The sequence below is a fragment of the Lineus longissimus genome, chromosome 11, assembly GCF_910592395.1.
Source record: "Lineus longissimus chromosome 11, tnLinLong1.2, whole genome shotgun sequence".
NCBI lineage: Eukaryota > Metazoa > Nemertea > Pilidiophora > Heteronemertea > Lineidae > Lineus > Lineus longissimus.
The window spans coordinates 701597-727318 of NC_088318.1; the positions used below are offsets into that span (position 1 = coordinate 701597).

Below are 25722 nucleotides of genomic sequence, written 5' to 3' on the forward strand. Positions count from 1 at the left end.
GCAATTTTTTTGGGGTTATTCTGTGATATGATCCTACTAATGAGCTATGCTTACGTAGCAAAATGCTCAGTCAATAGATTCATCCTTCCTGTGATACAGCACATTTACCATTTGTTACAGTGGGACTGGAGTAGTAGTACGAGACATTGGCGTAACATGATTGGTTGGAAACCTTGGTGATATTGACAGTGATCAAGAGAACACTGTGCTACTGAAATAATAGCATAATGACTAACATAACGCAGTAATTCATCTTTAAAGATTTCAAATATCTTTTATTTTCAATATCAACAGTCGTTCATACTACTGTTAGTTCGAAGCACCGCTTTTGTGAAAAATATACTCATTTGAATACAATATACGTGGCCAGAAACTTCCAGAACATAAACAATGTTATCATAGTCTTCCTCAATAAGTTGCAATCTTAATTCTATACAGAAATGTACAAGGTGAGAGAACGTGTAACGTAAAATGACAAACACTAATTTGTAAGTAATCTCTTTGCTATTTGAAAGTTTAAATTCGTACATATTGTCCCCAAAAAATTCATCATCAAAATTAGCATAATCAGACCCCGGAAAACCATGTGACCTCAAAAAAATTGAATTTCCACGATAATGCACATGCTCAGAATTATCCAACGTACACGTGTACATGAATATGGACTTTCCCTTTCAAAGAGCCCTTGGAACCATGGCCACTATCCGTATTTTCTATACAACACACTGTGTCATCAATTAAGTACATTTCACAGGAGTGAGAAAACTGAATCGTTTTTACACCTAAGTATTCGGCACACTACAAGACGATCCATTTACAATTAGCCCCAACTGCAGTGAACTCCATCTCGGTAAGCAGGCAGGAGCTGAGCGTGGAATATTCAAAACAACTATTTGTCTTTAAAAACGGGCCGAATTCAAATCTTTGCACTTTTAACAAATTCCTTGATTCATTACAAGAAGAATCGCCCCCTTTCCGTTCTTTCTGAATTTGTAAACGTATCATTTTGGTTGTTAAAAGCAGAACACGGTAGACAAAGGTATCGATTTATCTAATTCATCTCCTTTCAAATGTGTGTGGGTCACAATAAAAAACATAAACAGATACCACTTTCTACCGGGAGCTAGACTAGTTCAAGAAGCAAAAATGCTATGTGAAATGAAATTAAATGCATTTAAGGCTTAAGACGGTCGAAAAGCATTCGACAGCCTCGAAATAAAACGAAATAAATATAAAAGATAGCTATCCTGGTAAAATTATAAAATCTATGCGATAAATAATAAATTCTATTGCACAATATTTGACTAGATTCACTCATCAAGACAGTCCAAGACACACAAGGTGGCCCCAGTCATAGTTTTGTAAACAGTTTTTTATACACATCATGACACGATTCGACGACGTTACCACATGCACGACATGTGATTGGTCAGTACATAACGAGATTGAAACACGTGAACAGTGACCAATAAGAAATTAACGCAGCAACATCTATCAGGTTTGCTTTCTACTCGACAGATATCAAGACGAAATAAGCTGATCGTTTCTGCTAAGCATTTTGAGAAAGCGGTCACAAGTGATGTTCTCATTTCAAATCTAACAAATTTGTGGAAACTTTTTACCCCAAATTTGATTTCCCCATATATTTTTTTCCAGATTTCTGAAGTTAGTTGTCTACTGCTTAATCAGATCAAATTCGTATTGGTCAGCCATTTCATGTGAACTTCTCCGCCGTAAATCTCCAAAGATGAAATATTTGAATCCACAATAAGTTATATCCTTTTTACACGTATGTACAACTTAAATACAAAAGACGGCTTTGAAAAGTCCTGAATATAGTTCATGGTAAAGTCTATGCGTAGTAGGATCCAATATGTGACGCCATATGTCCCGAATGATGCGTCATTGCGTGATTAGCTAAACTCGGATACATATTCGCACTAGCGGAGGACCAATAGCTAGACGGAGAGGCAAAGAACCCGGATGTTGTTGACGGAATTGGCGCATGCGCGTTCATGAAATTTAATTTGGAATTGTGATGATAGCTGGACATGAATAAGTCCTGTTGGTATTTGTAGGCAGTTGGATCTGTAGTCGTTGGCTGCATCGCCTGTGCTAGTCCAGCAAAGTCAAATTTATAGGCGTATCTTTTTCCATGGACTTTAGTCATAATGTTCTTATCGTAATAATAACGTAATGCACGGCTTAGTTTGTCGTAGTTCATGTTTGGTTTCGATTTCCTTTCGCCCCACCTCCGCGCCACCTCATCCGGATCTGAAAGCTTGAATTCCCCGTTTGTCCCCTCCCACGTGATGTAGGCCGAGTTTGAACTGTCGCTGAGTAACTCGAGGAGGAACTGCCATAGCTGGATTTGACCACTGCCTGAAACGATAAAGCAGAGAAACTATGAAAAAATGATGCACATGTCACTAATTGATCAAGACACAACTTGGGTCGTTGTTCAGCTGCGGCTGCAACGCATACTATCTCTACGAGCAAACTCTGCAAACAAGAACAGCAATGAAAAAGCATTCCCGCGATTGACTCGAGTTTTGGTCCGAAAGCAGACTGTCAAATTCTACGGATAGTAGCCCAAAATGATTCCAAACTCCTTGCTTTGATCCACCAGCGTTTTATCTACCCTCCTAGTCAATTGAGTTGTAAAATATGCCAGGAAATAAAACTTATCAATGATATGTAATGTCCTTGGTGAGATTGATTGCAACCATAATCTCAAGCCTTGCTGTGTTTTTTAATATCATTTAAGTGTTTCACAATGCCACATATCGCATCAAAGTAGATCGATCAGTGACGTTGCATCCCTGCAATATTGCTAATTAGATAAATACAGAACACCCGTTGTTGACAAGAGAAATCGAAAGTGACAAGTGAAATCGCTAATTAATCCCACACTGTACTGTATCCATCGCAGGGCGCCATTGCTCCAGCAACGTGAGATTCAATTACCACGAGAACAATGAACATTGGCCAATGAGCACAGCGGGAGGCGGAAGTAATAGGGAAAATCTCAAGATACAGAGATTGATGCTCCACCCTTGATTATTGATGTTGATGGTATGCACATGTAATTTGAATCCACAGGACGAGAGACCAAGCGATCATAGACTGATGGAGGTCTCTTCTCAAGCTATATTTCTGTTGTCAAGAAAAGTACTCGTTATCTTCATTAATACAACCTGTCTTCGTAACTGATCAAATTGTTAATCACTGCTCTACCCTCCAATACCAAGCGCTGGTAAAATGTAGCCAACATCTCATCTGTAATAAATTAAAACCCAAGTTTGCTAATATCTCCTTAGCTGATTCTCCCCGATGGCTGCTCTGAGTGTTATCCATTGGGAATCCAGTGGAGTCAGTAAGCAATGAGACGAATGCAAAATAAGGTTTAGCCTAAGCAGACTAGAGGAGGAAATACATTAATTACACGTGCCTTGTCGTGCATTATTTGAATGTGATGGCGCTGAGTGAGTTGCAAGCTGGCCATGTAAGGATAACAATCAAGTAAGCTTGAGAATATGGATTGGTAATTATGTTGAATCTAAGCTGTTCCCAACATCTTCAAACATTCTTAGGCAAGAAAAATGCAGTGTAGCACAGCCTCCTGGACCTGGTAACCTGCAGATGCTTCTGTAATGCAATTCGTTATACATTTATATGGCATTGCTACAATATGGTAGTGTCTCGGGCTTGTTTGTGAAATATCACGACAATATCAACCACCGCTACAGTGCAGAGTATAAAATGTCCCTGTGTTGTTTTTGAGAGGAAATATCATAATCCCAACTACCGCCCTGGCCCTTCGCCGTGTCAAACACTTCAAAATGCTGCCTCTTCCTTTGTCGCAGCAGTTATAGGGCATCACATCCAGAACAGCTTTCTCTAAGGCATCATCAGATGTAAAATTGAATCTACGGTATCATGTCTGCGCTAATTGTTTGTGATGGACATCATAACGTATGGTTTCCGTCAGGTAGTTGAATTAGCACTGTGGAACTGGCTAATGCACCGCTTTAGATGAAATGAAATGAGCAGTGAGCAGCGGCGCAATGGAATCGTTCTGGTAGTACGAGGTGCAGCTATAGATATCAATATTGTTGGTTCTGTGATTCTAAAAACCAGGTGCGTATTTAGCGGAGATACATGAGGGCTACTGCTCCCCACACGTCTCGGCTTTGCAGCCTTGTGACGAAATGTGGAGATCTACAGGAACTGAAGATGGCCACAGATCAGTGGTCGAATTTATTGTGCAAGGAAATCTCTATGATAAATACATTTTCCATGTATGAAGTCATTTAAAGAGAAATCACGGTACGAACAAGAAGTAACAAGCAACAGCAACAGGCACCAATCACCGCTGAAGTGCTAACCGCCACAAGGATATCAGAAGGATATCGATGAAGTGATAAAACGAATCAAGAGTCGGCTTATAATCGTCATTGTCACAACTAAAAGGCGATTTAAGAAGTTAAAAGACTCTGTAATGCGGGGATTAAATTCAAACCGACCGTTTTAGAATTGTGGTATTTAAATTCGACTTGTAATATGATTTTTAATCTATGATTCTCATCTTCAGGGACATATTCCTTATAAGAAATAAACGTTTCGCCTTATGTGTTTAAAAAAAATGTGAATGCTATTTAATTCTCGAAATAACGAGATCACGAACGCAATTTCACGCGAGAGTGAGAATGGATGTGATTTTGCGACGTCTGTCAAAATGGCTGACACTGTTGACACAATCTATCGTCTGCTTCAATCAATCCGTGATCTCAGCCCTTCACAACCGGTTAAGCTAATTTCATGACTAACATCCACATCAAATCACAGTCTGCGTAAATAAGAGTTGCCGGATCGAGGAATTGGTCCTACTCCGTGCTACTCGGCCGCAATGAGAGGAGGCGAGAGTGTGGAATTGAAATCCAAACGTCCTTGTGAGCAATAGCTTATTACCGCCCTTTGTTATCATGAGGAATGGCTAATTTATTTCCTCATATTGCTGGGAGGTTGACCGTAAGGCAAACAAGTGCTGTTGCGAGCGTTTCTCTATGGGCCATTGTTTATGGCTGCCAAGTCGTTTGCATGAAGCATTCACGCCGCGTCATGGAGTAACAACGTATTTTTTGTAAATTCTTTTTTTGCATCCTCCTATAAACTTGTTACCTGTTGTTGTTTGTATTACCTGTAGCTTTGATTTGAGATTATATTGATCAAGACATGCGAATATACTTATGATTGAAGTTGTGGATAACAGCTTACGCTACTAACTACTGTACATGTAAATGACGACCATCTGATTGATACGAATCGAGGATAAAATATCCCCCAAATACAGACAAAAAACGAGAATATACCATTAACCCGCTCTTTTGCCAACCATCAGCACCTACGACACAGACACTAAACACCAAAAATCATGGAAAGTAGATTAATCTGCAGCAAATAGCTTAATAATCGAATCAAACTTTATTGTTGCCAAGGGAGACGTGCACACAAAATTTAGCAAATTAGATCTGGTGGTTGATTGTGTGAGAGTGTGGTGATGATGACGAGATAGAAACGCAAGGGGTGCATTGGGCTTCTATCCTAGTATATTCCTTTAAGGGAGATTCAAATGATTGTAGTCAAGTCAATGTCTTTATAGTCTTTTGTCTCTGGTGAAAGATTAGGTGGTTTAAAGACAAGGGAAGGTTGTGAAAATGTCTCTAAAATGCTTGTCGTTGTCGTCAATACGCAAAGGATACTGAGAATATCATTGCATCAATTACTATAAGGGATCCTTTTTAGTTGTAAGAATCTCAAGTTCTTCAAGGTTATGAAAGCTAATCGCACTGGGCAAATGGAACTCACGGAACGATAATCATAAGGTGGACAAAACAGTCATTTGACAAGTAGGCCATGCCAGGGGAACGCGAGGTATGGTTGTGCCATTTGCCCTTCTTGTGAGGTAGCTGAATCATGAATTTCAGCCACACCTCTCTTTGCCAATGCAAAATTTGTCCCAAAAAGCCAGAAATAATAGTTTATTGTTCCCTACCTTTTCTGTAGAGAAAATGTTCAACTGTAATGACAGTAAATAAAACCAAAAATATTATACATGTTATCGTCGTTTTGTTGTGGGTGGGCGGCTAATGAGAAGATGACTAAACTCTCCATTTCCTTGGATCACCATCAGTTTTACTTTGTATCCTAGACAGTCAACTCGTGTTACAATAGATGATTATTCAGTCAATTTCATGAAGATAACGCGAGTTCAAGCTGAAGATTTGAATAAATTCATATCCTTTTGATTCAAATTCAGAAAGATAATCCAGTTCACTTTCGCTTTGACCTTCTCGGCCGATGAGACAACCCGTCTCCAACGACCTGACTACCCCAACCACCACTATCCCTCGTTAGACCAAACCATCTCTCTAAATGGAATAGTTAATGTCTCACTTAACAGCAGAGATGGCCTACTGCTGCGTCCAAAGATGTCTTCTGAACGCTGAAATGGGATTAATTTGTGTTTGTCCTCGGGGTAAGAGGACGTCTTGCAGGTTGGGGAGGGACTTACTCAAGTGAAATAAACGTTAAAGATACCGTGATTGATAGAGATGTAGCCGAGTGTAAAGATACGTCTTGTAGGCTAAATGATGGAATATCATCTCGGCTATGATTGCCGTCTCGCATAAAAGGGAGAGTTAGATAATTGAAATGATGATTCTGACATAATGGCGGTCCATAGAACAACATGATTGCCTCCTCAATAACACGTGTGCCTTCTTATAATCAAAATAGAGGACTACGCCCGTGTATTAGAGTCTGTTGCTCCCATTGTTGGCCAGGATTGGGAGTTTGTTATAGAGAAAGTGTCGGTGCATTTGTAATTGGAAAAAAATAGTTGATGTCGTGGGGCCAAAGTGTGCTTATCTGTGGAAGTAGAATAGGCAAGGAGAGTGCCCAAGAAATAGAATGTCTGTAAAAGAGATCATTCTGTTGTTTGTCAATATCAAATTCGGGATTTCCTTTTACTAGATGTAATCGTCCCTGTGACTACACCAGGGAAAGCTTCCCCGTCCAACTGCCTTCTGGCAAGCAGTTCTTCAAACTCTTAACTGCCAAATTGCTTCCAGCTACTTAAGAATTGGTAGTTTTGACAAGGGCGATCTCTACGTGATGTTTGCGTGCTTCATACAAAAAAGAGTTGCTATCAAGACTCGAAATGAAAAGTTGCATTTCTTATCGTGGGTTTCTGGTCCCAGTTCTAAAACGGGCCGACAAAACTTCACCAACCTTTGATTATTGGACGTCCTGATATTTGAAGGGTCTGGATACAGTCGGCCTTGAGCTTTATTGTAGTGCGACTGGAGCGTTTAATTGCTGAAAACTTGATTGTGTCTAATCATGCCACGGCTAATTAACCCCAAACTATCTTGATAAAGCTCTTCCGTGTTTAATTTTCAAACACCAACTGTGGCAAAGAAGCAACAAGACATGTTCCGCAAATCATCATTCCTATTGTTCTTTATCCAAACCTTTATTCATGCTCCGTCCCTTGTTTTTGGCCGTTAAATTACCCCGCGTCCAGTGCAGTGCGTGTCTTTCAGGAAGGCATGTCAAATTGTCACCATAAACATTTCATATAAAATCATTATTGTTGCTCACAACGGGGTCCCAGCAAATATGAGAGGTCGGCACAAAGCCGTAATTGGTATTGTATCTGATTATTGAAGTTTCCTGCACGTGTCATCAGCTAATCATTAAGCATTGTTTTCTTTGCTGCGATATTGTTTTCTGCGGAGCTATTATCGCGCAGCCGTATGGAGTTCAGTTTTCAATCTTAAATTGAGAAAAATAAAAGTATAGATAAAAAAGAAACACAGCTTTTGAAGCTCGGGTCAAGATCAACAGTAAGATGTTTTCCATCCTTGTGTTGAAAGTCCCTGTCGATATATTATTGTGTAGCTAATTTGGTTGGGCATCAATGGTGAACATTAAATTAGTTTGAACAGAAGACAAAATGAACGATGCAAACAAAGCCTCGTTTCCACGTGGATATTATTTAAATTAGACGTCACCGGTCCTGGCGCGGAGACTAATATTAACAATGGTTGATCTTTGCTCGCTTTCAGTAGGCAATGATGAATTGTTTAAACAATAACTTTGTTTTGTTAGTAATTTATTTGAAATCGCGTTCGTGATCTCGTGGTTTGGAAACGACAATGTATCGTCGAAACAATAGGCCCATCAAACATCGGGGTAGTGTTGCGTGAACCGGATATGCCCAGTAAATCACACAGGGTAGCAGCCATTTTTCAGCGATATTGTTTTTCTAAAATTCTCGTTCTGGTCATGGCATTGTTTTAGATCATCGGTGTTCTAGCATGCATGAAGTGTCAGCACTGACTAAGCATACAGTCAGGTATGACTCGGCGTTCGCCCTTTGTTTATGTACACTCAAAATCCATTAGGTTGCTAGGAGCCGAGGTGCTCACTAAAAGGGTCTCCATAAAGCAGGAAGTCAATTTAGCCTGTGAATATTTCCTCCATTCAACCCGCCATAACGCCAACTTCATCACGTGATGATCTCACTCTATTTCCATTTCAACCTAACCAATGACCTCACATTAGATCGGGTTATTAGAAAAACTGGAATGAATAGTGCGAATCCGGCTCAGCGGTAACGGCAATACTTCGTGTTGCACTGTCAATAACAAAATATCGTAAAATATTGTATAAGGAAGAAGGAAATCAGGATCGGAAAGGAAGATTTCCACTTCATATTTCCTATCGATTTCCGAACACGAAAAACTTATGTCATGAAAGCAAAATGGCATAAAAACGTGGAAACAATTGGGATGTCGAGGATATTGGTAGCGGAAAGCAGGGTATGATGACTGAAGTTGTTGTGTTTTGATTTGTAGCTGGTTAGAAGACTCGGACGAAGTTTTTTGATGTCTTGTTCGAATAACATTGCAAAACAGCATTCAAAAGTGGTACGAAGACAGTTGTTTGATTTGTTTATGTATGTCGCTCAGTGTGAGCAGCTGATACATGGTTGTCAAAGGTAGGAAACATTCTCTTCGAAATCAGAAGTGGTCACGTATTGATAAATTGACCAATCAAATCAGGACATTTTGGTTCTGTTCAAAAACATTACGAATCTTATCAGCCAAATAAATGTACATGATGTTTCGCTACATCTGGAGAAAGAAAAATATCCTCTCTCCATCGTTTATGGAATTGAATAACGGAAATACCAGATCCGAATACAACCGGGGTGATTCGTGATTGGGAAAACCGGAATAGACCATTCAATACTCAGATCTATTATAGATACAGCGCACCACGACACTGGCCTTTTAAAAACGACTACACGGATCGAGAAATTGGCTTGTGTCTAGGAAATAAGTTACGGAAAAACAAGATCTTTCCATCCAAAACTAGCGCCGCATTTCCTTTTTCTATTTCCGATAGCAGTGTCCTTCTATCCCTTGGCTTTAATCACCCAAAGATTCAATTGTCGCCGTGAAAAGCCATGATGTCGCGATAGACGCTGAATAAGAGGTAGTGATCTTGCGATTATTCCTGATAAAAACTCTATTAGTGGGTGAATGGATGCTGTATGGGGGATTCGGGCAGGTCGCGCGGCTGGGAATGACGCATTAGCCAAGCTATGCATATGTCTACAGATACGTAAGCAGGCGAAATGAGGAAGCAATAGAGAATATTTAGTCTAAAGGACGAGGGCAGTAGTGAAATTACCAACAGCTTCATGGACACGCAGAAAGGCAACCGTGGAATATTTGGTTGGTAGTGTCATAAGAGGAAGGCCTTTAACACAGATGCAACGAAGCATCAACTTGAAACGATCAAGTTCATCATGCTTTCGACTGTTCATATTGGTCGACGGTATCTTAGCGTACGTCTACAGGGAGAGTTAACTGCGCACTGATAGGGCTGCTGGAGAGGGAAACCTTACTGCTATGTATTCACTCCTGTCACCCGGAGAGGAAGCATCAATTGATGGTGATTGCCTCTCTGATTTCTATCTAATTAACTTAAGAGGAAGGTGAGGTCTGCGCTGAGTCGACTCTTGCCAGATCTTCAGAGAAAATAATACGTTATGCCCCTGCGAATGCTGTGTAGCAAGTCTTTTTCAAAGACACATACATGGAAACATGGCCTTAAAACCAATAATACCAGACTTGACAAAATTGCAATTATCTCAAAATTCAAGATTTTTGAATTCAGATTCGTATTATCAATGCTAATTCAAAGCCGTTATTTGAAGAAACGTTTCATCGACTCCAGCATGTCAAGTAGAGTTCTTTGTTTTGACGATCATTTGATTGAACTAGATATCAATGCTTACCTTGAGGTCTCCATGGCGTATGTGGAGGTTCCATGACCGGCTTGGTCATTGCCGATATACTGTTTGGACCATAACCTGTAATGAAAGACAATAAAAAACAAATTAAATTTCAAAAATATGCTACAATGTCATCAGGACAATCTTCTTATTTACCGAATATACTTGCATTTCTACTACACCGAAACCTTTTAGAGTACACTTTTCATGATTCGATGATATCAACTACTAAATAATGAATAGTGAAGTCCGAAATAAGTATGAAAATTATAATCCACAGTTCGGCAAGTTTTGTAAACGACTGGCCACATCTTACAAACACTCAATCCCCTACTCAACATTTCATCTCGTCAACATTTCATAAAGCTTTATATTTAATCTTACCAACTGTCTGATGGCTGGAGAGTGGCCAGTAGGGACCCCAACAGAATCACAAGAGCTTCAGGCTGGTTGTGAAAATCCTAAACTGACTGACATGTCAAGAAAAAGTAGCCGCCATGAGATCAAAAAGCTAATCAAATTCACTACTTTAGAAAGAAAAAAAGGGTTGATTTGATTTCAAAAGCCCTTATATAGTTTGTTACAACGCCCTAAGTATTTTCAATTGGGTGTCATTTTGCAACCCTCTAGAATCTTCCTTGACAACTGAGTCACCGGTGTCCACATGAGCACGTGGCTAACTTTATTAGGCTCACTGATCCGTGCTCCAGGTCAGCCCAACCACGTTAAAACAAACAGCATAAATTCATAACCCCGTCTTTAAACAATGCGAAGGCATCGTCTTCATTGTGCTCCCATCAAATACCACGCCTGAGTTATTTACCAATTTTGCATTTTATTGAGGTGACTTTGATGGTCACTTAAGTCACCGAGACGGGTGATAAAACTAGACGGGATTTTGGCACAGATTGAATTCACGACGCGGGGTCTACATGGACATCCGCCGCCAAGGTGGCTGCTAACACGTGCTGGAGTGTTTGTTGTATTAAACCTAACCTCCCCGAACAATGCATGTAACATTTTGAGAATGCCTTCCTCCTTTTCATTGCCGACACTGCGCCATTCAATGGGAGAAATCTCATAAGAATCAAAGTCATCCATTGTGTAGAGACACTCATAACAATGGTTACAACTGCATCAGCCTCAAGTAGCCCTGGAGATGTTTAAAACCGAAATGAAGACACCAAGTGCTATTTGGTTCTGTCTGTGTCCCGTGACTCCGTCGCCTATGGTCGGAATACGCGCTTCATTACGCACTGGAACGAGGCAATAAACCATTTGATAGACAATCACAGCTTTAAAAGGATGCTTAATGCACTAATGCAATCACTTATCACGAGAACAATACTTTTCACAACTTTCTCATCCGCGGGGATTTGAATTCAATTTCAATCCCGTGGAGAGTTAAGGTCCGTCGCTATCACGATCGGCCATTTAAGGCTGGTGATAGTCATAACGGAGGGGATTACAGCTTTACAGCCTATATATTGGTAGCTTTAGTTCCTTTTCTACTCTCGTTTAAGAAGGTTTAGACCCTTTTCTGACCCCTTAAGTGGTCATTTTATTCTGGATCGGCTTTAATACGCCATTTGAAAGGTTTAGACAGAGATTCCGAGTAAATAGCCATCAGAATTGAACTTAGATTGAAGTCAACACTTCTGGTATCCCTGGCTTGAAGCTGTTGAATTGGTTCTGAAGGTCATAGGAAAGTGTCATTCAACTTTAAGTCAGAATATTTGAAGGACATTTCTAATTCTTTGTGGACTTTACCTACAGTCAAGTACGATGCCCTTTTATTGAAGTTTTCTAACCGAGCGTCGCAGTGTCAAGATGAACTAAATCAGCACCTAACCCTGATCTACCTGTCTGGTAACTTTGAATAAGTTAAAGGTTCTCTTCATCGCAATCAACTTAGTTGTTCCCGTTTTATTCTCTAAGACAATGATGAATCACCTTCTTATATCGATTCTGTTTAGTCTGGAGGGCAAGTTTAACTTTATAAATATATCGTTCAAAAGTATTCAATGTCTGAAGATCTATGACCTAAGTATACTGGTGGCTAAATCCAATAGGTAAATCCTCTCATACTTTAAGGCTATCTTTTGTTTTATTTTATTTCTTTATTCTTTGCTCAACGGTACCTTGGATAAAGTCAAGTTGCATACAAGTCTCGTGATATCGTGAGAGAACGGGAAAAGACGTGGTTGAGCTAATGTTTCAGTACTACGATACAATGGACACTTTGCATCGAAAATTTTCTATTACAGAGGTGAATCTGATGAATGTCACAGGTACCTCTAGCTATCAATAATCTAATCCATTAGACTGATGCCTTTAAGACAATATCTCCGATAAAAACTAATCGTCACAACTGCAACTTGGATAATCTTCGATGCTGGCTCCAGGCACAGAAGTGCTGATAGATTATGACGTCATCAGACCTGATCAGACTCGTTTCTATTCTGTTGTTTCACATTCATATCAAATCATCTGGACTGGCGAGCAAAATGGACAAACGAGTCTATATAATGATTCATTTTGAGAAGTAGCGGGGGCTGAATTATTGGCTAAGGAGAACGAGGAACAAAATCACAATCTTCCTTTGGCCTTATCTCAAGCTTACCACAGCAATAAGCTAAGCAGTTGCAAGCTTATCCCGATCCTGTTTGAAACTATCGCAAGTAGATCTTAGTTAGTCTTATGTGGCGACGGAAATGACCTGTTGAGACCACTTCCGTCCAGTTAGGGCTAAGCCTAAGACCTGTTGATGGTGACGAATAAGCTTCAGCAAAAACGAAGCTGTCCAGAATGGTCTTTGTCCAGCTTTGAAGCTTTGATCTTGCTTTGACCGCTTTGTGATGGGAACCTGTGTTTTTTTCAGATTAGTTTTTTTACTGTCATATAGTTGGATAACATTGATATGGGGGATTATAAGGCCGACTCGACCAGTTAAAGATCTATCAAGGTCACCTTGTGTCAGTTCCATTTTGGATCCTCGTTTTCCCTTTGATTAGCAGTGGTCGACTTATTCATCATAAAGCTATTTTCGTCACTAACATTGCCAACCTGTATTTCAACATTGAATAACAAAAACATCTCCTTCAGAATGGTTAAAAGCGAATCTCATGAACCAAATCAACGTCTACCTTGAAGCACTTCAGCACGAGGTTAGAAAAAATCGAATCGGCGGCGGATTCTGCGCAGTCGATTGTTTCTTTCCAACAAATTTCAAGCCGCCTTTAACAAGGATTTACGAGTAGAGCCGGAATCACAGTAGGAGTGCTTTAATGTCCTAGCAATTGATTATAGCTATCGTTTGTCGAACCTTGTGCGAGCGACATCAAAGCGCGACTTGGAAAGGTCGAGACAATACTTCCTTTAGGATATCCTGTGATTGAGGAAGACACAAGTACACACTACATTATCTCAAAATGACTTTCATAAGAAGATATGAATATCACAAGAAGTGTATGCTGTATTGGAGGAGCACAAGGGGATGAGAGGTGATGTTTTAATGGTGGCAGACACCGAGATTTCAGCCTATTGATGGAACATGAGATTATTTTTACTTTTTGCTGCCTCCGTGTTTGTTTGGACAGGCGCAATGACGAAAATCTATAGTTGTGAAAGTTGGGCAGACATGAGACATTGATAATTACAGAGGCACCGATCTTAAAATCTCACATAAATCCGACGCCAAAGTCGTCCCTTGAAAAGCCTCTACATGGTCTTCATGCAGCACGAGGAGTTCTTGACTTTATAAAGCTTCTTGATGCAAATGGTTGATTGAAGTCTCAAGTACAGAGTTTTGCAGAGTTCAGGGTTGCGATGTTGATGAAAGATTCTTTGATATTTCAAGGCAAAAGGAAAGACTAGCGTGTGGCAGGTTTCGATGGAGAGGGTGCTTTTTTTCTTCAAAAAAGTGTCAATGCCCATGTCCTAGTACCGTACACTGTGAATCGAATTATACTCTCAACTACGTGACCTATGTGAATAATGTGTTAGCTGCATTTGGTGTACATTAGCACTTGGTGCTGGTACAACCACTGATTTATCCCATTGCTAACTCAGCCTCGCCATTTACTCCGGTATTCACCGTATTGATTGAGTATTACAATGATTTTCAATCACAGTCGCCGACCATTTCCCCGGCTTTGATTGATGCAGAGGCCGGGACGGAAACCTAATGAAACGGAGTGGTGTCCATGCATAGTATACAGTACAGTGAGGGATAGTGTTCACAGTGCATTCTACATAAAGCCCTTTACGTGCATCTTTGCCTGAATTCACACTGTATATTCTTGAGTTTCAAAAACCGACTTGTGCAAAACTGTCAGTCGTACTATCAAATCAGAATTGCTGAAGTCTGCATCACCGGTGCAGTCATTAGAAATTAGCCAATCACGCGGCTTTTTTATTTTGTCATTTTTTTAATGAGGAAAGGGCTGAATGGCAATTCGTAAGAAGAATACACAAGAAGTTGTCGCCGAGAATTTTAAAAGGATGTAACGTTTACTTGGCGATGATAGACTACGGTACTTTTTTGAGAGAAAACTTTTTATTTCAGTGTGTAAATCAAGAAAATTGCCGACAATACGTAACGACAGCTTACTACACCACATCACATTTTCTGATACAGAGTATAGAATATCCCACACTGCCGTGTAGGGCGTACTGGATGACTGTTGACATTACTGCCAGAGTACAAGAGAACATTCTCTCCTCCAGTATATTACTTTTAGGAGAACTAGAGTAATCTACAGTCACGAATCGCCGTGGGTACTCTACGGTTGGCTGTACATGGCGGAAATGTCTCCTGTTGGGTTTAGACATGGTCTGTCTGCGAGGAAATGTTAGAGGAAATTGGTACCAAAGGAAAAGAAAATGGCTGTCTTGGAGGATGTCAGGCCGGTGGGGTTGTTCTGTTAACTCTAACAGGCCCGGTAACTGGGTAGAAATCATTCTGTGCCTGTTGTTTACAATTACATTCTCTTGACTAAATGAAATAGACGTTCTCGGTGTATCCAATAATATCATCATAGCAAAGACTGATATAAGAATCTAATATTGAGCTTTATTTGGCTATGATGATATTTCGAATAATATTTCTCTTTCCTCTTCTCGAGTAAAGTTTCAAGCATTCTTGCGTTTTGATATTTTTACTATTGTGAAGTACATCGTTGATGAATTTCTTCGAATGTTAAAAGTAAAGCGAACTGTCCGTTGACGAGTCTTCAGACTTTCTTTCTGAGTCATTTCTCCATTTGTTATCGGAGTTTTTGCCACTCACGACCAGTGAGGGGACTATTCTACAGTCATCATCGACACTTGCAGCATATAATAATAAACAATATTATCACAGAAAGTTACTTTTATACTCCTCTAGTGTCTCATTAGAACTTATTAAACTACTCAACTGTGTATTCATTAAACTCAACTCAATTCATCTGAATATTTTGACAAAGATTTCCTCAAAGAGAACCCTAGCTTGTAATTATGACGACTGTAATTTGAATTCCATACCATTCAGCCTAATTAATGACATCTTCGTATAAATTGAATCATCATGTATTAAGCGTTAATGGTGAGGAATCATAGCATTGGCATTCTGGTCAGGTTCGTCTGGCTAATGGTGAGGCAATTTAGAACTCAATTGTCTTGTTTGGAGGCGACAAATTAACGAAATTATGCCATGCCTTGATTCATCAAGTTCAATGTAGAGGTGTGGGTTGGGTTGGGATGAACCTTTTGTCGTCTCAGTGCAGTTGTGCTTACTGAGAAAGATGAAAGTGGAAGTGAATACGACCATTGATGACATTCAGACTAACCGTATGCAGTTGGATAACTGAGACAAAATAGTAATTCCAAACATAGAACATAGCCAACGAAAAAAGAAGCATCGCCACCGCAACTTAATTGTCATATGAAGAGGTCAATGCTTCTCTACAAATGTTGAAAACGATATGAATTGTTCAAATGATAGTGATATCTCAATGTGGTGAGACTGGGTCACTTTTATATTGTTTGATGAGTTTAAATTCCCACCATCCCCTCCACAAATTGTCATCCCACGGTCCTTGATGGTCCCGGTCTCCATCCGCCCCGTGCGCTGATAGTACCCTATGCACCTTGCTCGGGTCTCGTGGCGCAAATTAACCAACCGTATTGTCGCAAGCCCATCCCAGCTTCTCGCACCTTCGATAACTACGCAAAGTATGTAGAAAGGTTATGCATTTAACATGGAACTGCGCTAAAGCTCTGCACGTGTTTTGCTGTGGATACGCGTGGCTGAGCTGAATTAATAAAGCACATCCATATATCTATCAAATCCACCGAGTTTTCCCACGAGAGACTTCGGGATATGAGAAATCAAAGTATTCCGTATTGCGGCGACAATCAGAGATTCCGGACATGATTGCGACCTATTAAAGGTATGATTTGCTCATTGTCTTTATTGAGACGTAAGCGTCCCTTTATTGTGTTGATTGAGATACCACGTCCCATGATAGATGGAATTAAAAGATGCTTTGCTCTGATTCCCGGTAATGACAAACGTATTTGGATTACCGTAATTGTAGTTGTTATATGTTGTGCTAACAATGGTTGTCCGCGATGTTTGGATGGGCAGTGAGTCGCGGAAGATCTACTGTGATCTTGCCTGTCTTTGGTAAGAGGAGACAATAGGACGAGAGGGGACCGGGTGGACCTGGTGTGCATCATTGTGACACGCCAGAGTAAAGCATTGAATGGCGTGAGACAGGATCCAGGAATGAATAGCAAGACATCAAAAGCCTGAATCAGAGCTACAGGGGTCCGTATTGCCATGTCAAATTGACATTGATTTAGGTTGCGACAGAAGAGGGGGTCTTGGATATCGTGACTTGATGACCGTTCGAGCGGTAAATTGCAAAATCACATCACCTCAACATATGTATTGATTTTATTCGTAGATTATATTGAAGTATTTGAGATGACTCAAATTGTTTTCTTTTCATCTTTTTAAAAAGACGTACTGCGAGTTGAGAATTAGAATTTAGGTTTCTTGGCACAAAAGAGCAAGGCCTTCGTGGCCGTAAACACTGTCATGGCTGTGATTCCACACATTTCTCGTTCATTTCTATATCAGCAAATATACAACTAAAATTTGGCCGAATGAGAATACAAAATCAGGCCAAAGTGAGCGGTCAGTATTGGTGGCCACCTTCGGACAGTTCGTGTCCAACAAATCACTAACCATCAACGCTGTCCGTGACCGCGAATAATAAGCTTTTTCTGAAACAGCTTTTTAAATAATCAAATTGGATCTAGAATTTCGCCATGTTTCTACAGCAACTCGCAGCACACAGACAACAGTTTAAAATGTAAACATTGAAAATAAGATCTAATATAAATTTGAAATTCGAAGCCTTTATGAATTAATATGGTTACTGTTTAAATCTCGTTGTTGGGCCGTGTCTTTGTATTAATAGTCAGATTAAAGACAAACAGACCTGTCCAAGTCCAAGCTAATAATATTTCATGAAATGATGGATTGTTATGTAAACAAACATCGTCTGCTTGGACCACGAGGCGGGAAATAGTTACAATGAAATATATCCATGATTTGTGTTGAGAGTTCCGCCATAAAGCCTTAGATCTACATTACTCCATCCCGTTTTATAAATTCTTGATGAGAGTTTGCGGCCCATTTTTGTATCTAATCCTCTAAATCGGGAAGCAAATTTAGTAATATTGTGTGGGTTTTCTGTGTTGTGAAAACAAAAGTACTCTGGGTTAAAACCAAGATGAAGAATGCATGCCCGACTTTTTTCATTTCCTAGACCTAAAGTCCTAGGAAATGAAAGTTATTATAAAGAATGATAGTCGAAAAAACTGGGACAAAATCTTCATTAATTTCACATTAAAGAGAGAGAGTGTCGCTGGCATTGTGGTGGTTTCATGAACGATAGGACAGGTTCAACAGGCCCTACATCTAGTAAAACGAGTTCAGATGCATAAGAATGAATCTGTAATAAGCAAGTTAATCTATGTCTAATTTGTCATTGATTAAAAATTAGAATACATCGCCGTCTGGGGATTTATCGCCGGAAGGAAATCTTCTTTTCCTGTCCTATTCAAGATATGGTTTCAAGATTATTCAGTTCAGGTAAATAAGAATTCACAAATATATTTTTTATTTTCGATCACTTTTGTGATTGTCATCGTAGGCCTAATCCCTTCCGTATGGTGGTATTTGCAATTTGTTTGTGGCCCTAAAACCTGCAGAATAAATAGCATCTCAAATATCGTGCATGTTTATTACACGGAAGGGGAAGAGAAAATATTAATAAAAGAAATAAATTTCATTGCAACGGAAGGTAAAATGAAATAGAGACATGTCCGTTAAATATTAAACGGTCCGATCGAATGTTAGGTTCAGATCGATACTAATGTCTTGTTTATAAATTGAAAACGATTTAATAATTTCCGTTTCGTTATGAAATAAATAAAACCTCATGAAGTAGTTTCTTTTTGTTTCAGTCACGCTCGACCAATATGATTTAAATCCATATATTAGGCTACTCCACGCATAGATAGGGGATGGGTGCTACTTTATTATTAAGTGTCATTCTATATTGATTTGGACGTGATATAAAACCAGTTACACTATTTTACTAATGTATCGAGTAACTGTAAATATGGTCCAGATTTATTGAAATCGATTGAGCTGTCATGAAAATGTCCAATAAAAGTATCCTTTTCATATAGATGTAGTCTGTGTCTAGACGCTTGCTTTTTTAACTAACGCATCAGGACATGTATGTTGACATGCCAATGCATGAGATTACGAGTTATGATTAAAATGATGACAGTAACCATAGGTATAATCGTATAACAGTTTAAATAGTCGTGCCTTCAGATCGCCACACTGTCCGATTTCTTTTTCAAAGACTAATTTGATTATTCGACATGTTGGATGCATTGTACACGAACGTATTCACGTGAGTTGTCACCATCTCACCAATACGATTGTTGTGTATTCGGTGTGAATCCTTTTTCACTTTGTGAGATGGCACAGGTTCTGAAAATATGTCTTTACGTGTAAAAAAACATCAAATGGGACGTTTCTAAAGAATTGGTAGATAGAATCGCTGACAAATATTATTTTTCCGGGGGGGGCCGGGGGGGGGGGGTGATACTGCGACGACTCTTAACGAGATTTGTTTTTCAGATTCCACTTTACCCCCTTGTGAGTTTATGTCGAGAAAAAGATAGTTTAAGAAATTGGTTTGAGATTTTGTAAGATTTTGGTTCGGATACTCGTGAAGATTCGTGTAAGAATGTGACCAGAAATCTACTCAAAAGCTTACGAATTATACAAATTATGGTATAATCCTCATCTTAAAAAGCAGTTACCGTCAAGCATGACTCAATCTACCCTCCTTTACATCACAGCCATGCTGACTCGTATCTCTTAATGGTTCCCTAAGATAGCTTGCCGTGTTTGCTAACCCCTTCAATCGTGTTGAACCTATGGACTCACGTTACCTCTGATGTGCACATTAGGCCAAATGAAGTAACGTCACTTTTTCATTGGGATCATTGCTTTCCCATAACTTGGTGTTTTTTAAGACTTTAATCGAGTAAGGAAGAATTTGATTTTCACTTCAAGAGACCAGTAACAACCTAACTTACGATTCAAGTCTTTACCAAAAGGACACTTCTAAATCCAACGTTTTTAACTACAATCAGCTATACTGGAGTATATCGTTCACTATCAACCTGATCCTCTTGTCGATTTCTTCATGTCATCAAGATGTCTCTTTAGCCAAAACACCCTATTAATTATATGTTCTTTTCTCCATACCTATTACCTCCAATACACAGCTGACTACGCCCTTGAAGAGGTAAAAGTCAACCACTTCGATGACTTAAACTCAGCCATTGTCTCAGAGACGCTGCAAGCGAAGCCCTACATCAAAGCTACCGCTGAGACAAGAGCATAATAATCGCCAATAATATGAAATGAAACGATCATCGCTGGATGATTTTCATGTAACAGCACCAATTAGGCCAATTAGTGAGTCACGTGATGGCATGGAGCGGTAATTAAATTTAAAGGTCGAACTGCACTTTGGCGGAACATTCGTAACTGTCACTGGCGGATTACGTGGAGAGTGTACTGATCGCTGCAGTATGGGCCGCGGTCATGGTGAGATTGTTGATGTAGACCACGCAAAATAAATTCCCGGATATGGATCGAACATTTTGGAAAATTGCAATTCACCACTATCCTGCTTGGATCAGCAACTTTTTAAAAGCCAGCTTGTTTTATTGACAAAGGAAAAGCCCGTAATCCTGCATCGCCGGCGCAGTCTTCAAATTTGAACAACCACAAGTAGGTGTTTTCGAGTGACCTGAGGATTATGTTACATGCAGTTCGATGCAGACACAATTCGGACAGATTTTTAAAAAGGGACAATTTCGGATATGACATGAAGCATCATTGTAGGCCTGCTAAGGTTTTCGGATAGATGGAAACATTTTTCACAAAATAGATGTATAGTTTTATGAAATATCCTCTCAAAACATTGAAAATACTACAAGTGAATTCACCAAAAGTCTACATATTAGGTCTGTATTTCTCCTGCCCGAAACCGTACAAGTGTCATAATCTATTATCGTATTGACGTAAAATCAACTGAAACCATGAATAGTTTCACACACGATCATTGACTGGAAGCAGTGAATAAAGTGCTTCATAATTCATTCATCGCACAAACATACTCGACGACAACATAATATGACAATATTAGTGTCAATGCGGCTTGAACTAGAACTCGCATGGTTCATCAGATGAGGTAGTACATCAGGGTTTCATTGGGATAAACTAAGATAAGTTTAATGAATTTACCATCAATGTTTTTATATTATCATTTTATATTTTATTTTATTTTATATTATCAATATTTGCGATCATCAGCAAGAACATTCATTTCCAGTGCATTGTTTAGTTCTTGTGAAATCGAAGAAAGGGAAAAAAATATTCTTTTGGGGCGGGGTAGTTGTAATCAGTATTTTATTGGTTTTTTACGACCCAGCAACGAAAATTCGAAAATTCTCCAAAAAATCTTTCATTTGCAGAGTTACATAGACTGCGAACACCGACACATCAAGAAGCGATGCGACAATTTGCACATAACATTTTACACAAATTCACCCAACGCAACCTCCGCGCATTGTGATGCGACAGTTTAGTCACGGTAAGTTGGTTCGAATTGTCCCGAGGGTATCAGGCTACAATGAGGACAATTTTCCGACTCGTGTCGAGGTTCTCCCATCATTATCATTGCCCGACGCGTGCCCAGCACACGCTTCGGAAGATGACAAATAGCCCAAAACGCATGACAATGGTCCGTGCCAATAAAACACACGGAAAAAGTATTTTTGTTAATTCCCACGCCCTTTTATTAAGCGTTGTTTGTAAACGGCTGTTTAACAGACAATTTTCGATATTGGTGGAATAATGAGGAGTGATTGTATGCAAGGTATAGAAATGGCCACGTTCAGGTATGAAATCCGTATATTGTTCGTATGCTAACTATCCTTGATATCTGTTCTCCTTTACACCACTGATATATTCTCTGAGAACATAAGTCACTGGCTTTGTTGACGTCAAGAACTCATATGGTCACTTTATATCTTCATTTTAATGTGTTGCTTTTGACTTGAACTAGACCGGCAGTCCGTTTGGACGCACGGAACCAACTCAGAAGTGGGACCTTTCTCAGTAGTTGACGGCTCGCTTCAATAAAACAGGATTTCTAGCAACAGGAATGCGTACAAATCAACCAAATTTAAAGAATGTATTTGCATAGCATTTCTTTTCCTTGTTTAGGGAAATCGCACATCAATGCTTTTGGCAAAAAATTGTTTTTGTAAAATTGAATTAAAGCGTTCTTACCTTGACCCTGTGGACTAGTCTGCGGTGTCCATGCTGTCTTTCCATATGTCGGATCTGAAATAATTGAGGATATGACACTAAGATTCAGAACCTATGATTTTTTTTAGGAAATTTGAAATTAATTTGGCGGAAAGGTTGTCAAAATTGACAGGGGATGTTCGTCATGTGTTAGTGAAGGGCATCACTTTCTGTCAGTTGAAGAAATGACTAGGCCTATATCAATTGATTTAGATAAAGCAATTGTGAGCAGTATGCACAGGTGTCTGTGGTAAACTTCAGATAAAAAATATTTTGAATGATGGAAAAAATCCCGAAATAAGCTGCCAGTAAATATCAAAGTAAATACGAACTGATTTCTTTGCCTGAGGACTGCGACTAACAAAATGTTTCGCTGTGATTTTGGCCTACTAGTCAACAATCGAAGCATTCTGTTTAATTGGGTGTATCAGAAAGATATAGGCCTATCGTGTCTGCATTTCAAAAACAGATGTTGATTATTACAGTCTATGGATGTCAACTCAGCAGTGCTTCCATTCTCTTGATAAACGTAGTACAACCATACATGGATCCAGGTCCAATGCACAGTTCAATAAAACACTTTGAATATCGGTAGATTTAATTGAGATTAATGGTTCAAACATTTTAACTATATTAAACATCTTTATCCACACTTCAATGATAAATAGCTTACTAATTAGCGTGACACTAATGAGTTCAGTGACAACACAGGTTTAGCATTGAATTAGCTTGTTTGAAAATCACGGTTTATTGGCAGATTGGAGGACTTGGACCATATGGTTCGATGTTCAGTGGCGAAAAGTACACATTGTGACAGGACATGTACAAGGGTGGTGGGAAGAGCAGTCGAAGGGATATGCCATATTTATATGAAAATATATTGCATAGTATCTGATGGTTTCTGAATAATATTTGGTGCCCCACAGCTTAGAAAAGTTATGACATGAGAATGATGAATAGGGCATATCGCAAGTGACTTTCCAAGAGACAGGAATGATACAGTGGACATTATGAAATACAGGTTTTCAATTGTCATTTTGATTGGAGACAGCAGAAACAACCTGTGTTCAGTTGCTCAGTCGGTGTTAGAGAAAAACGCAAGCGAAAGTTCAACTAAGTGGAAAAATTTAAGATCGGCTAAATTGTCTAGAAATTATCTTAAAAACATAAAAAACAAAATATCCAAACATCCTTGGACGAGGTTATCTGTATTGCCTCTCATCAATGCCTCATTTTGTACTTAAGCTCATCAATACTTTGAAATAGATTACACATCTGAATGACAACATTAGCAAATGTTGCCAACACTAACAAAGACTGAGATGTGAAACCTTTGACAGAAAAATGAAATATTAGAAACAAATATTACCAACCTGTAAACATCATGCTTGGTATGCCACTAAAGGTGCAGGCCCTGTAATAGTCCTGTTGTTTTATGCTTTGCATAATTGTCCAACACTTCTCACGCCTTTCCTGTGACCAATCTTAAAACGGGAAATCGAACTCGGATCTTGTTATTTGTAATGTCGGGTTCCGAATCTCAGGATGTTGATATGTTGCCGAGTTCCTTCCAGAGTTCCGTCTAGATCTCAAAGCTTCAGGATATACTGTACCGTCATCCACTTCTCATTACATTTATACCAAATTTAGCTGTCACAACTCTGATTCAGCCACACCCAATCACAGACACGCTTTGAATACCGCGTGTGGTGATTGGCTGACGCACGCTATTGTCCCGTCATGGCCGCCGTCAGTAGAAATTAACCAAGTTGCGAGCACGTGTCCATTGTTTACATCGGGACATTAGAACGCGCTCGCGCTGGGGTCAGTAGCAGTTTAGTCTTATCGGTAGATAAGCCACTTTAGCCATAAGTGACAATATTGTTACAATTGAAATGAAAATGATGCGACCAACTCGAGCGTGTGAAAGCGAGTTACAGCTAATTTCGCGGGAATATTGGGAGAGGGTGTGGGCTTGGTTGTGAAAGCTTCGCTGTTACAGATTTCGACAAAAAGGATTGGAATAATTAGCTGGTTAATTCAACGCGATAGGTTGTTTTATTTTCCATTAATGAATAGGGGGTGATATGTTGTAATAATCCTATTGTGATTTTATGAAGCTTATCAAAAGCCTAGTACCCAAATGACATAGTGCTGCGCATATGACGTTATAAATGGCCAACGCTCACCCTTTGACTAAAACCCCACTTTTTAGGTTCTGAAAAAGTTATAAGGTTTTTCGGTCAACAAAGGCACCAAATGGAAGTTTTTCAGCTTTTTTTCAAGTTCTCTAAAATCATCTTCAGGAGATTTTCAGTTTTACCGAAAAACCTCTACTTTGTGCACTGTGCATTTAGTTGGCCGAAAATCCTTCAAATGCTACTAAGAAGATCAAAAACCTTATTTCTAAGAGGGTTCCAGTATACTTCTTTCTCCAGCAGTGTCAATTTACTCGATTCTAAATGTTCATTGACTAGATGCATCAGACGCGGCACCTCATTAGCCTTCATATTATTGATCCCCGATAATCTGAAACAATTGAGATTAAAACTAGTTTATCTGTTGTTTACGCCCTTATTGTATTGTTTTGAATTGATCTGTTTACTTTAACGGCTCACTCTTACTCATTTTTTATCAGACTCCAACCTAGACCACAAAGAGTTCGCATTGTTTACCCTCCCGCACTATTGTAAAGTTAACAATACTCCATTCACCTCAGTATTTACAAACTGAATTTTAAATGATTTCTCACAAAATGACCCAAGTCAGACTCTGGGAAAATCAGATGTATAAATTATCGCAATGTGATGTATCCACCTCTGATGATAGTGAGCCACATACCAGTTGAAATGTTTGTGAAGTGTCCCCATTATCCTCATCCACTTTAGATAACCGTGAAGACTAACATACTTGTCTTTAAATCCGATTGTATACAAAGCAATCTAGCATTTTTAAATATGTATAATATTGCTGCTTGAGCTCGGCACAACAGTCCTTCGAGGACGCAGGTAATATTCTAGAAGGGCTTCCTCGCGCAAGCGCGCTGCGCTTTGGGTCGGGATCGGATGGGGGTAGCCCAAATCCACTTCTAGAGACTTCAATCCCCACTCCTGATGAATGCGCAATCAGTTTGGAACATTTTCCCATACGAACCCGGTCGTGATATGGACTACAGGATCACCGAACACTAAACGGTTACAAAACTATTTACGAAAACAATCACGTGGATAAATTGTTAATTGAGCATGCGTACTTGTGTTGAGATGTCCCCAACTCGAGTACTCTGTAAAGCAAACTTTCCACAAAACCGCCAAAATATTCATCACCGTGATTTTTTCCCCAATATTTGCTTTACCTGATCCCACGGACCCAATCCTCTTGACGGAAT

The 25722-nt window shown here is 39.4% G+C and overlaps 1 protein-coding gene across 2 annotated transcripts; it reads right to left on the reverse strand.

The window, feature by feature from the left end:
* Window positions 1-248: 248 nt before the first annotated feature.
* LOC135495668 (transcriptional regulator ERG homolog) lies at window positions 249-23927 on the reverse strand. 2 transcript variants are annotated; one of them, XM_064784505.1, is made up of 5 exons: window positions 23708-23927; window positions 22317-22370; window positions 10376-10450; window positions 6056-6079; window positions 249-2382 (listed from the first exon to the last, which is right to left on the reverse strand). In XM_064784505.1, the coding sequence occupies exons 1-5, from the start codon at window positions 23778-23780 to the stop codon at window positions 1853-1855; spliced, it is 756 nt and encodes a 251-aa protein (XP_064640575.1). In that variant the 5' UTR covers window positions 23781-23927; the 3' UTR covers window positions 249-1852. The 2 variants fall into 2 exon arrangements, with proteins under 2 accessions (XP_064640575.1, XP_064640576.1); XM_064784506.1 differs by lacking the exon at window positions 6056-6079.
* Between the last annotated feature and the right edge of the window lie 1795 nt (window positions 23928-25722).

Excerpts from the sequence above, each read along its gene's own strand:
- LOC135495668 (XM_064784505.1), bottom strand. The coding sequence starts at position 23,780 with ATGCAAAGCATAAAACAACAGGACTATTACAGGGCCTGCACCTTTAGT. Across the intron at positions 10,451-22,316 it reads GACTAGTCCACAGGGTCAAG|GTTATGGTCCAAACAGTATA; the intron begins GTAAGAACGCTT and ends CTTTCATTACAG. Across the intron at positions 6,080-10,375 it reads TACGCCATGGAGACCTCAAG|TTGAACATTTTCTCTACAGA; the intron begins GTAAGCATTGAT and ends CTGTCATTACAG.